General features: G+C 38.3%; 2 protein-coding genes and 1 long non-coding RNA gene across 3 annotated transcripts in view; 2 read left to right on the forward strand and 1 right to left on the reverse strand.

The window, feature by feature from the left end:
• LOC149651853 (glutamate receptor ionotropic, kainate glr-3-like) overlaps positions 1-1,463 on the forward strand; it is a 105,929-nt gene extending 104,466 nt beyond the window's left edge. Inside the window, exon 2 of the mRNA XM_089848971.1 lies at positions 452-1,463. Coding sequence (XP_089705097.1) covers positions 452-646 — 195 coding nt within the window. The 3' untranslated portion in view covers positions 647-1,463. The remainder of the gene's footprint in view (positions 1-451) is intronic.
• A 7,980-nt stretch (positions 1,464-9,443) lies between these two features.
• Positions 9,444-10,122, forward strand: LOC149651859 (uncharacterized). The gene is made up of 3 exons (XR_016370895.1): positions 9,444-9,657; positions 9,725-9,867; positions 9,970-10,122. It is a non-coding gene; the product is annotated as an uncharacterized LOC149651859 (long non-coding RNA).
• Positions 10,123-11,910: 1,788 nt separating this feature from the next.
• On the reverse strand, positions 11,911-12,831 carry LOC149651860 (uncharacterized). Its single transcript, XM_089847124.1, has 2 exons — positions 12,648-12,831; positions 11,911-12,409 (listed from the first exon to the last, which is right to left on the reverse strand). The coding sequence occupies exons 1-2, from the start codon at positions 12,762-12,764 to the stop codon at positions 11,921-11,923; spliced, it is 606 nt and encodes a 201-aa protein (XP_089703250.1). The 5' UTR covers positions 12,765-12,831; the 3' UTR covers positions 11,911-11,920.
• Positions 12,832-12,854: the final 23 nt, after the last annotated feature.

Genomic DNA, 12,854 nt, shown 5'->3' on the forward strand with positions numbered 1-12,854 from the left:
CCGATCGTTTCAACCGATTTCACAAATATTTAGTACACTGGTTTCCTTTAACCTATAGACGGGCTGAATGGTCTTTTCGGTTCAATTTGTTGCCATCCTTTTAAATGGCGGCCAAAAACCTAAAACCTTTCTTTATGGAATAATGTCCGCATGAAAAGTAATAAAAAAAATGTCCCGACGGGTTGACGGGCAACGCTAAGTGCCTTCGCTCCTAGGGTGCTACAAAAATATAAGTCATCGGTAAAATCTACCCATTCTTTATATCATTTTGATGGAAGTTCTTACTACACGCGAGTGACGCCGAGGGCAAGCGCTAGTTTGTAAATAAAACTCTGTAATAAGCTGAAAAAGCTGATAACGGAACAAACTAACGTAGACGCGACCATGGATAATTACAGTTTTATATTTTGCCTTAAAATTTGTGGCCATAATTAATTTTTGATTTATGTAGATTGTTGTGGTTCTCTGTAGTCTGGCTCTACTGATTTGCAGGGCGGGGAAACTGAGCTCCAAATACGGAAAAGAGAAATCGGAACTTCCTCCCATGTTTTTGTTGCAATGCCTCCTGGGAACGAGTAAAAATAGAAAAATCTTCGTCCGTTTTAAAGTATTAACCGTGTCTTCTTGTAAGGTCCCCAAAGTTTGAAGTGCGAGGGAGTCACTCGGTTTCTTTCTGTTGTGTGGAGTCTCGCTTCTTTCGTAGTATTAGTCTTCGTATCTTCGGAAATGACATCTCAGTTTTCGAACAAATTGGAAGCCCTTGCCTTTGACAACATAGACGATATATTTCACTTTCCGAATGCAGATCCCTTTTTGATAGAAGGCAGCGCGATTTGCAGTTTTATACAGGTAATTTTAGAAAGCAGTGGGGGGGGGACACTAATTTACACTTTAGAGTCTTGGAGGATGGATCTTTTTCTTTGAGTTTGGTTTGGTACGTAAAAACTAAAGCCAGACTGCTTGATTTTGCTACGAACTAGGAATTTGGTATAGTGATACAACAGGGAGAAATATTTTTGATGATATGTCTCCGAGGGGTCGGACGTTTTGGAAAAAGTGTACGGGATTTCGAAATCCAATTTCATTTCGTCGGATTTCATTTGATTTCATCGGATTTCGTTTGATTTAGTCGGAGTTTGTTTGATTTCAGAATTCGATAAAACCCCTTTTTAAAATTTTCGTTTTAGGAAAATGCATTGACTAACCCCGCATTTGCGGAAGTAACAAAGCGAGCTGACGCGAACCCACATGTGTGTTACCAGAAGAATAGCAACTCGTTGCAAAAAGCCAATATTCATGCGGGAATTGAAAATCGAGAGAATTTCGTGATCCATACTGGGACTTTTCTGTGGAATGTAATCAAAGACAGATACGCCAAGACAGGAATTTGTAAAATGAAATTAAGCAAACCTTTAATGACAGCCTACATGGCGATGCATTTCAGCAAAAACATTTCAAAAACCCTGGTTGAGACAGTTAACAAAAGGTTAGTTTCTACCGGAGCCTCCGAGATGATCTAGGCCCGTGCCTATCGCGAAGCGAGAATATTTCTTTGACTAATTTAGTCCGCCGTGTTTTCTCGCTTGGGGGCGCTTTTAGTATCGTAAAATAAAAATAAGTTCAGCCTCGTGACCCCGTCTACTTCTACAATATTAGGGCGACGCATGGACGTAGAGCGGTGAAGCCGAGGTCGCGGATAGTAAGAAAATGCTTTAGAAAATTTCCGAAGACCTTTATTAAACAATCATGCCAAAGAAGTAAAGGATAAAAAAAGCTAACGTTAAAAAAATTAAAGGTTACGAAGGAGTAAAAAATTCCTCTTATGGTATAATAAAACTGTGAATTAGCATCTTCAAGAAGTTTTGTTTTACTAAAAAACAACAATGTTAAAATCTCATAATTTATTTTATTGTCCACACAATCTAACCAAAAGATTCAATAAAAAATAAATAGCCCCTAAAACAATTACGTTAATTTAAGGGTGAAATCATTCTCTTTCATAAAATTTTTATAGTTGGCCCCTAAAATATCAACGACAATTTATGGAAGACCTCCTTCGCATCTGTAATAAAAGCGCCATCTAGTACACATATTAGGTGAAAATATTTCCTCTATGAAACTGGATATTTCCCCACGTAAAAATCGACACTCACGGGCCTAGGATCATCTCGGAGGCTCCGTTTCTACTTTACTACGTTAATTATGGTACATACAGTTAAATTTCTCATTTGTCAGATTGCGCCAGCTGACTGAGGGTGGTTGCTACGAGGACCTGAACTCATCTCTCAAAGTGACATCGCATCCTTGTCAGAGTGTAGTAACACCGGATGCTTTCGTCGTAATCAATCTGAAAGCTTTTAAGGCCATTTTCCGTGTCTGTATCCTGGGCTTTTCAGCCTCCTTCATCACTCTCTTCTTCGAAATATACGTGAACACGTTGAAAGTTAACATGTGTACACCTTAATACATAATTATTTATCGTGCTTATCAACCAATGCTATTTTAAAACTCGCAGTGGCGTAACTACAGGGGAGCAGAGCCCCACAACTGCGGGCGGGCCTATGGCTTTTGGGGGCCCTTTCGAAATTTTGCTTATAGACTGATTGTCCAGCATTTCGGAAATTTTACTATAATTTCTCAAATCGTCCAATTAAGTCCTATATTTTTGAGATTTCAAAGTAATTATTTATAATCCCAGCTGTATGACAATTTAAACGCAGAATTAGTGATACCTTATTTGGTCAGATCCAAAAATCGAGGAGCTCGCTCAGGAATTTTTGATCTTCAATTCTCGCATAATTGAATTTATACTATTTTTTAAGGTGAAAATGAAATGATAACAATTACTTAACATTCTCAGCTGCCCAGTCTGCACTCTAAAATAACACAATTGAATTTTGCCTCAGACCTCTCATTTAAATATCTAAGCAAACAGATTGAACTGAATTATTGCACAGATATTTAAAATATGTTTAATTATAAAAAAGAGTTTTGAAAATCTGTCATCTCTGAAAACATCTCTTCCTACCTGACCCTTTTAAAGAGCTTGATTTGGTCACTTTCACTCACTTAGGTCTCTTTTTGCTTTCAGTTTCATTTAATTATTTGTCACTTTTCCAAGTAAATCTATATGTATGTCTGTGTGAGCCCTTCAGAATTTGTTTAGATCTAAGTGCGATGTAACGCTCATTTGAAGAGTCTTACGTTCTCAATATAATAAAATTTATGAGTCCCGTCAATTCTTGGTCCTACAATTTGATTAACCTGGTCCTATATAATGCTATAATTTCGCGAAGAGAATCCTTCTTTTTGTATTAAAAATTGTCTAAAAGAGTTGAGGCCCTGCATTGCAGTTTAGAGGAGTGAGCCATGTATGAGAAATCTTAGTCGAGAGCGGCGACAAGGCGCATTGCTATAAATTATAACGGGAAAAGTTGTAACGTTCGTGATGCTCTCATAGTTTCTGAAACCTGGACACCCAAGAAGGGGCCCTAACTGTCGGGCTGCAGGCGGGTCCAACAAACGTCGTTACGCCGCTGAACACTTGCAACGATTCAGGAGCCTTTAAAAATCTCTTATTCATCATCAGCTACTATTTAGTAGTTAATAAAACTTTATAAGGAACTATCAGAAACGGTCAATGTAGGCCTATAGGACCTTATCATTCTCCCGGGCCGTATTTGAGCTGGTTTGCCTAGTTGGCCGTGACTACACATTTTCTCAAGTCGATATGCAACGGAAATTCCCTGACTTTTACAACAATTTTCAAATTCCCTGACTTTTTACACCCTTTTTCGAATTCCCTGACTTTTCCATGATTTCCAGGTACTGTAGCAACCCTGTAAAACTATATTAAACGTTTATGTGTAACTTACAAGAAGTAAATTTGTTGAAGTAGGGATAGCAAGAATACGTAAACCATGTGGAATAATTATGGTTGGGCTAATCCTTCTTGTTTCCTACTACCTCTGACGATAAAAACAGACGTCCCTTTCAGCTAATGGAATTTTTACCTCTCCGAGTGACGTATGTCACGGAGAGGTTCTGTAACGATCTTGTGGGTGTGGGTGTTTGTGTGTGTGTCTGTTGTTACACCCACGTGACCGCGTTTGCAGTTTCCAAATCGGAGCAAACGTGTTCGTCATTTCCGAACTGCTTTCACAGTCACGGAAATGGCTCCTCTACTTGAGTTCTCACACCACCATCTTCCGGTCTTTGTCCATTCCATTTGGACACCAGTCTGTACATTCTGGCTTCTAATCACCACCATCTTCTGGTCTTTGTCCATCCCACTTGGACACCAGTCTGTACATACTGGCTTCTAAACACCACCATCTTCTGGTCTTCGTCCATTCCACTTGGACACCAGTCTGTACATACTGGCTTCTAATCACCACTATTTTCCGGTCTTTGTCCATCCCACTTTGACACCAGTCTGTACATACCGGCTTCTAAACACCACCATCTTCTGGTCTTCGGTCTATTCCACATAGACACCAACCTGTCTCATTGGCTTCTAACTCCATCGTCATCGTTTGGTTTGGTTTAAGACATTCGCGGCGATCAGCTAGGGTTATGAGAAAGGTCTAGCCTACCTAGGGAGGGTTGTCCACCAAAGGTTTTCGCAATTGCGGTTGTTCTTGCTTTTATCTGTAGTTCAACACCCTTGTATACTACCTATTTGAGTAAGGCGAAGCAACCGGCGTATGCTTCATTTCAAACGCCAATATTAGTCAAGTCTCTCAAGAATGTTTAATTGTTCTTTATCAAAACGATGTAACGCTCAATAAGGCGAACAACTAGCGAAGAAAATATTTAATATTAATTATATTTATTTTAATATTTAAGATAATCTTGTTTCTCAACTCAAAATTAATACGGAAACAGTTAAAAAGCAGTCTATGTTTTTGTCTGTGTATGTCCGTCCATTGTTACACTAGTGCGTCGAGTTAGCAGTTAGCCTTGTGTTGATGTGTTAAGAAATCATACAGAACCTTAATATTCCCTTTTTCCATAATATAAAGTGAATATGTGGAAGTATTTTTCGTAATTACGATGCCTTTAGTAGTTTTGTAACTTGAAAGCTCTGTTTCAATTTGATACTCCAAGGACATTTTTTAATATTATTATTTGAAATGGCTGTTTATATATTACTTAAGCTTTACTACATCTGTGTATAGAATAGTCCTTGCTTTAGTTATATCAAGAAGAACGCTAAGGCTTACACTCAGTCGGTTAAATCAAGTATTATCCGTAATAGGCTTAGTGAATTAAAGAGTAAATAATTGAGGCCCAAGGTGTAGTTAACTATGGGTGTTGATTTTTGAGTCTGTATTGAAGAGACATTAACGGTTCAGAGTGAGCCGAAAGTTAAATACACGTTTAAATAGTCAGGTGTAGATATTATAATAGAAGAAAAGATCATGGTGGTAATTAGACCAGTGAAAGAGCTAATGGTAAACGGGTATTAGCCACGGAATTTTCATTATTTTTATGGTGCGCATTGACTTTCATTGCGTGTACCCACAAGTCAGCTTTGGTGGTATTTAACGTTAACACGCATGTTGGCTAACTAAGAATATCGTTGAGGTGAAACGAGACAGTAGTGTTTAAACTGCTAACCAGTTGTGAATGTAGCTATGAGTGTATAGGGTAAACAGCTGAAGCTTAGACAATTGGGCCTTTACGAACACATAAAGTTTATATCTCTCCAAAATTTATACACTTCATTTCCTGATCTTTTCCCCATTGACTGATTTCCATGTGTCCAAGATTTATCCTTATTGGATGTAAAATTTCGTCTGATTTACTGTATATTCGCAATGCTTGGAATACTGCTTCAATAATTCGTACACTTTTAACTCAAAAAAAGAGAAATAGATCCATATTTAGGTAAATAAGTTTGTAGTAGTAGACCTCTTGACAAGGAGATGTAATATTTTGGTTTTTCCAACTTGTCCAACTTGTTACCTATCACTATCATGTCACTGATAATTTCGCTTGATTAATGAAGTTCAACCATAAAAGCCGCAATTTCCACTGGCTTTCGTCCAGGTAAGTCTTTATTAAAAGTTTGATACTCTATTAGACCTAAACTTAAATTTTTAAAAATTCAGTTTTTAGTCTTGCGTTCATTGAACAGATATTGCTGTCGACCAAAGCAGAGAGAATGCCGAAATACCAGCAAAACAATGTACTTTTTGTGATTGAATGATCAATACACGAATGAAAAGGCTTAGTTGTTAAGTGTTAACCAGATTCGTCCATACCAAAAATATCAGGGAAATAAATAATATCTTGACAAACGAATTGATTGATTAATTTTTAGTTTAATGTTTCTCAGGACGTTGCGAAAGGCCCAAACGCCACTCTTTTTAAGAATAGCCGTATCGGTAAGCGCCCTCTATAATTGTTAATGTATTTTAGTTAAACCTTAATTAAGTTTAATTTAACTCCCAGGTGATGGAGCGAGAGTTGGAAACATGGTAAGGAACTAAGCTGTAGCTTCCAACGGGAGCTTTGTCTGATAGGCTCCCCCAACGTCTGTCTACGTCATAAATAGACATTTTAAAAAGGGCCATAATTTCTGAGAGGTCTTTAACTAGTTCAATTATAAGCCTTAGTTAGAGCGTCTTTGACGTCTTTAAGGATCATTCCTCAACCAGACTTAGGGACACGCGTCTTATTAACCAATGAAATAAGCGAGTTACGAGCCAATCAGAGATAGTCCTGAATTGCGGGAAAGATGAGAGCCGAAATGGTGGCGTTTATTTCTCGAGCAAATACGCAATCTTATTGAAGTTTTCTTCAATTTTAGGATAGACAAGAAGGTGGCATTTCAACCTTTCTCTTATTTGCGCTCATTTTAATAATAGGCATTGTAGTGGGAGTGCTTTTAACGAAGTTTTACAACGTTTAAGAATATTTGTTAACGTTCTTTTAAAATCATATTAAAATGTCTGAAAAATGGCGAGTTTTTTTCCTTATTTCTAATTGTATTCAGTATTTCGATTTGAAATAAGCCTTGGTCTGATCCGTTTCATATTGTAATCGTTTCTGACTTAGGGGAACCGTCCATAATAGGCTTATAACTGCGTCTCACCTTCCCAACTAACGAAGATGAAGAAATAAAATTGATTCGATCGTCATGAACATCGTTGATTAAAGTTATCTTTAAATATTTACTAATTAAACAGTAATTAGTGCGCGTACAAGTGTGCCAGTCATTTGCGACATGTGCAATTCAACCGCTATCTACAAGTTAAGAGCCAAGAGGGGAATGTTGCTAGCCCCTTTAGCGTACGCTATCTATTTGAGATTACAATTCGAAAGAAAAACTCTTTCGTACTAGACCGAACGTTTAATCCCAAAAAAGGTAGTTTTCAGGTAAGACTCGAGTAATATTTTTAGTTTTCTATTATGAAACTTAAAAGGTTTAAAATTAATTTTTCTCTTCGCGTTTATTTAATTGAAATTGCGATGTAGATTTGGTAGAAACCAAGTACTGGAAGGAACCTTTTCGGGACCATGGGTAAAAATCTTCTACAAGTGAATAGCAAACATAAAGTACGTTTAAAAATTTTATGATTTTGTGGAACTCCATAAAAAAGGCAAATGAAAAAAGAAAAAGAAAAATAATTTCCAGAATATATATATATAATCAAGAGGAAATAGGAGAGAGTACAATACTTGGGTCAATATTTCACTCCTGCTTTCTACCTTGTTTGAGGGCAGTCCAAATTTTACCCCCCCTCCCCTTAACTTCATGTAGCCAATCAGAAGACTAGAGGTTAGAACGTGTTTTTGGAAAGTAGCACTGCTCATGAAATTCTGGGAGAGGGAGCCGCTCCTCGTAGCCGTCTCTGAGCCCGTATTCTGTTTTGAGGGAACTATTTCTCTCTCTCTTTAAAAGCTGTGAGGAGGGGTCTCGACCCTCGAGCGGTAGAAATCTAACGTCTTAAACGAAGCGCAGCTTGCGGGAACGGAAGTATTATCAGGAGTTCATAATAACCCCCCTTCGGGGTTATTATAGGGGGAACTAGAAACCATCGCAAAGCTTCTTAGCCAAGGCTTAATGTACACCGCGGCTGCCCGCGCCGACAGAAGTGAGACGCGACTCGCGAGCCATTTTCGCTCCCATTCCCAAAATCACAAGATAAAAATAGTGCTAACCCGGAATATGGGAAATTAATGCGCGTGGGCGCTAAACATTGGGGTAACTATTTCTTTGGGAGTTAAGCGGTGTATAAATCCGCTGAGCTTTACGGCGAAACTTTGTTGTTACGGGCTTTTTAACCAGTTTCGTACTTCCCCCCGAAGGGGGGTTATTATGAACTCCTGGTATTATACTCTCTTCTATTTTCTCCTGATATAATCAGAAATATATCATAGCCCTCTTCGAGAGAAGTGTGCCATGCACAAAGCGGGAGGGGTATAATTGTAACATGATTCTTCCCAACATCAGAACTAAAACATACGCCATGTAAATAGTTCCCCCTCATCATTATTACTCTATTAGCGCTTAGCTATTTTGTGCATTCTTAATCTTGACCCACGTCAAGAGGAGGTTTGTGGCTTGATTGCTGAGGATTTAGTACCACCAAACAATAATTATAAAATTCACCCTAGCACCGTGCGATATTTACCCATCTGAAGTTTGGTGAGCGCTAAGACCATTAACAACCCCCGGGACTCGCACGCAATAAGATCCTCGTATCGAAATCTACGCCTCTAGTTGTTACGGCTGTTTTTGCGACGAGGGTGCCACCAAGTGGCAACGGATAGAAACTTATAAGGTGTACAGAACTTCCGGTTCCGAGTTTCGCTTAAAAAAAGAAATAAGATCGTCTTCTTCTTGGTTTAATGTACAATTATGATAAAATAGCGAAATAATATATCGCTAAATTAGCTTGATATCTGCAATATGGTAGTAAAAAAACATGTACACGTTAACATTTTCATTCTCATCTTCTCCGTCGTGATCCGCCATTTTTAAATAGCAAAGAGAGGAACCTGTAAACCGGAAATTCGGCACCCCTTAAAAGCTTCCTCAATATACCGCTAGGGTCGCTAGGATCGCTAGTAACAGAAAACCATGAAAAGTAGAAAGCTTGCGTTGCGAGTCCCGGGGGTTGTTAATGGTCTTAGATGAGCGGGAGACCAAACCAAAAGGGTAATAGACCTAAAAATAAAATAAACAAGCTGGCCATATATATACGCCCGTTAAGGGGCAAATTGAAAATGAAGCAAGCGCCATCTAGTGAACAGATATACAAACTCAAAGGTGACATTTTTCATTGGCTGAAAACATTCTGACACTAAAATTCTGCCTCTGCGCATTTCTAAGCGAACCAATAAGATCACCCCTCATTCGTGAAAGCCCGGTTTAGAAACTCGTATGGCCGTTGTAAATTTTGAATGAATTTATTTTTAGGTGTATTCCCTCGCCTGGGAAGAATCATGTTACGTAACTAAAGTATTAAGAATGATACAGAGTGTCACGCTTCTTCTATTATCCCCTTCTGATAAAATCAAATGACATTTTAATATCGAGTTCACAATTTTAATTGAATTCCCTTAACTTTTTGACTTGTGATGCTTTTCAGGAAAATAAGGCGAAAGGCATAAACCCCACTATTGCTGATAGTAACACTTTCGGTAAGAACCTGTAGTAATTGTTAATGCATTTCAGTTGAACCCTCATGAACTTTAATTTAACTCGCAGGTGATGGAGTGAAAGTTGGAACCATGGTAAGAAACTAAGCTGGCTCCATTTTCCTATGACCCTTCGCCATGGATTAAATACGACTACGTAGACGTGTCTAAGGAACCAATGAAATTTAAGCGAGATACGAGTCTATCAGAGATGTATTTGAACTCCACGTTAATTTCTCGAGCATCTGACCAAGGATCATCCTTGATCTGATAACTTAATTTATCCAATCTTAATGAAATTTCCTTAAATTACAGGATGGAACTGCAGCGAATTGCGTATTACAATTTTTCATGGCCGCTCTTCTCATCGTTATTGCCGTTTCTTTGATAATTATTATATTTTTGTTGAAAAATATTTATTCGTGTTGTTTGGAACACTCATTAAAAAAATCTTAGAAAGGAATTTTAAACACGAAAAATTATAGGTATCTAAATTGTTTATTAATGCCTGGTCATTTTCGAACGATTTTCGATGAAAGAAATTGCGGAAAAAACGTTCGCCTCATCAACGTCTACCGTTACTCTAGAGTCATTTACATCTTTTAAGTTTGGAGACGCTGAGCAACTTACGATCAAACCAAGTTGAGAGAGTCGAAATGTTGGCGTTTTTCAATCTATATCTATATAAATCAAAGTCCTGACTGACTGACTGATAATCAACGCCCAGCCCAAACCGCTTGCCTACATAGAATGCTGAAAATTTGCAGGAACGTTAATCATAAGTAGTAGGCGCGTACTAAGAAAGATTTTTCCAACCCTCCACCATCTTAATAAATGGCGCCCAGAAATGTAAAAAATCTTCTTTATATGCAACAAAGTCCGCGCGTTTCAACCGATTTCGCAAATATTTAGTACACTGGTTTCCTTTAACCTATCGACGTGCTGAATGGTCTTTTGGGTTCGATTTGTTGCCATCTTTTTAAATGGCGGCCAGAAACTTAACCCTTCTGTATGGAATAATGTCCGAGTGAAACGTAATAAAAAATGCATCCCTAGGGGCTGACGGGCAACGCCGAGTGCCTTCGCTCCAAGGGTGCTCCAAAATATTAGTCGTCAGTAAAATCTAGCCATTCTTTATATCATTTTGATGGAAGTTCTAGGCTGCGTTCAGTAACCGGCATCAAAAACATCGATGACTAAAAGATAGCATCGATGTCTTACTGAACGGTTTTTCGCGTCTTTGGGAGTGACGTCATGATGCTCATCGGATGCCCATCAGAAAAATCATCTGTGAGAGGAGGTTTTTTTGATGAGCATCGGATTCATGACTTAAATTTCGTAATTTTGCGCCGCGACAAAAAAATGGGGGGAACTACATCCCAACCTCCTGCAATTTAAAGTAATGAAGAATTGACAAAAATTATCCTTATGGATAATAATACTAAAAAGCAATATATTATTTCGGTAATAAAATGGATTCTGACAGAATTTTGATCTAATTGATAAAATGAAGTACAATATCTTTGTAAATAGTTCGGATTTATTATTTAAGCCTCTGCCGTAACGTTATCATAATATCGTCGCCATTAAGAAAAGCATCGATTACTCAAAACTGTGCCGTTCAACAACTGCAACGTCATCATGACGTCAAAAGAACACCGATTTCATTTTCCCAAACATCGATGTTTTTCCTGATGAGTGTTACTGAACGCAGCCCTTATTACAAGCGAGGGACGCCGCGGGTAACATCTAGTTAAATATATTTTTTAAGCTATGCCTTATTTGAGACGTCAATTATAATTGGTGCTAATTTAGGCAAGCCTATCGTTACTCATCGCTTCATCCCCTTTTTTTTACGAAAAAAAAAATATTTTGGTCTAATAACTCTCATTCGAGTGTGAGACCGCGTCTGATATGGCCGTGTATTTTTGTGGTCTCTTGAGGTTGTGCACGGTGTTCATCTTTACTGTTTTGAGTCAAGTTTATTGTTTTGTAATTTATTTTTCATACGATACAGTTTAAGAGACATGTTTTTCATTTAACATTTAAATCAAAGCACTGCAAGGTAAGAAATATATATTTTTTTAATTTTGAAGAAAATCTCGGGCCCCTTAAAAGTCTGATTCACATGGGAAAAGGCTAATTTTAGCTTCGTCCGCGTGTACGAGTCCCGATTGGTTCCTGCCTTACGCAAGGTAAAAATGTGTGTAGAAGATTAGCCTGCATGGTAAGGGTGTTAATGGAGCCGGGCTAGGTCGGCCAAGGCTTAGATACAGAACTTAGTTATTAGTTCTAGGAGTAAAGCTAGCGACGATATTAGTACGCCGTAGATGTAGGCGTTGAAAACCTGACTGATGTCGGTCAGTTTAATGACGGCATGAGTTTTAACTGGCGGTTTCCAAAGAACACGCTCGGCCAAAAAGTTTCCTTTCAATTCATTTGGCTGCAAAGGCTTAGTCTCGAAAATGATTTGAAATCCACGAGTCAGATGTTCGTCGAGTGCGGGATCCACAATAAGACTTTTGTTGACGCCGTAGACATTGTATTCGAATTGCAGTTTAGCCACGTGATACGTGATTCCCGCCCCTATGAACTCTGGATTGAAAACCTCGTTGGTGAGAATGGCATTTTCGCTGAGAATTAGGGCAGTTGGTTCATCGATCGAGGCCAGTAAAGGTATAATGTCACCCGCGTAAGTTATATGAGTTAATATCGTTTTGGGATCGAACTTTTCAACCCACGGATGACGCGAAACCTGACAATTAAATGGCATCAACTTTCGTGTTGCTTGAATCTTGATATAACCATTCAAGTTCATAAGATATGTTCCATAAGTTTGTCACTGGTTTGTCAGGGTAAAGCGACGCCTAGTCAGGCGCTGTCAATGGCTTAGTACAGTCTAAATAGGAAGATGGAAGTCTCTAGCATTACGAACTTGTGTGGAAAGTGTTATACTTATGGAACATATCTTATAAACTTATGGTATGACTTACGAATTGGTCGTAAAATGTTTTTTCGTTTCTTGAAAACAATGGTCTAACTCGGTATTTGCCAATGTCGTCTTCGGTTTCGTAAAAAAGATAGTCTTCTTGGTAAAATTCGGATTTCATGTTGCAGTTGATGATTGCGGATAAAAAAATTATCGCGGTTAGCCATGTATTGACCAAAATCCGTTCGCTCAATTTCAGCTTTGAAAGGGA

Source organism: Phalangium opilio, unplaced genomic scaffold, assembly GCF_054372755.1.
Source record: "Phalangium opilio isolate 3A_F unplaced genomic scaffold, DU_Popi_V2 ptg000082l_1, whole genome shotgun sequence".
NCBI lineage: Eukaryota > Metazoa > Arthropoda > Arachnida > Opiliones > Phalangiidae > Phalangium > Phalangium opilio.

Excerpts from the sequence above, each read along its gene's own strand:
- LOC149651860 (XM_089847124.1), bottom strand. The coding sequence starts at position 12,764 with ATGAAATCCGAATTTTACCAAGAAGACTATCTTTTTTACGAAACCGAA. Across the intron at positions 12,410-12,647 it reads AAACATTTTACGACCAATTC|GTTTCGCGTCATCCGTGGGT; the intron begins GTAAGTCATACC and ends TTTAATTGTCAG.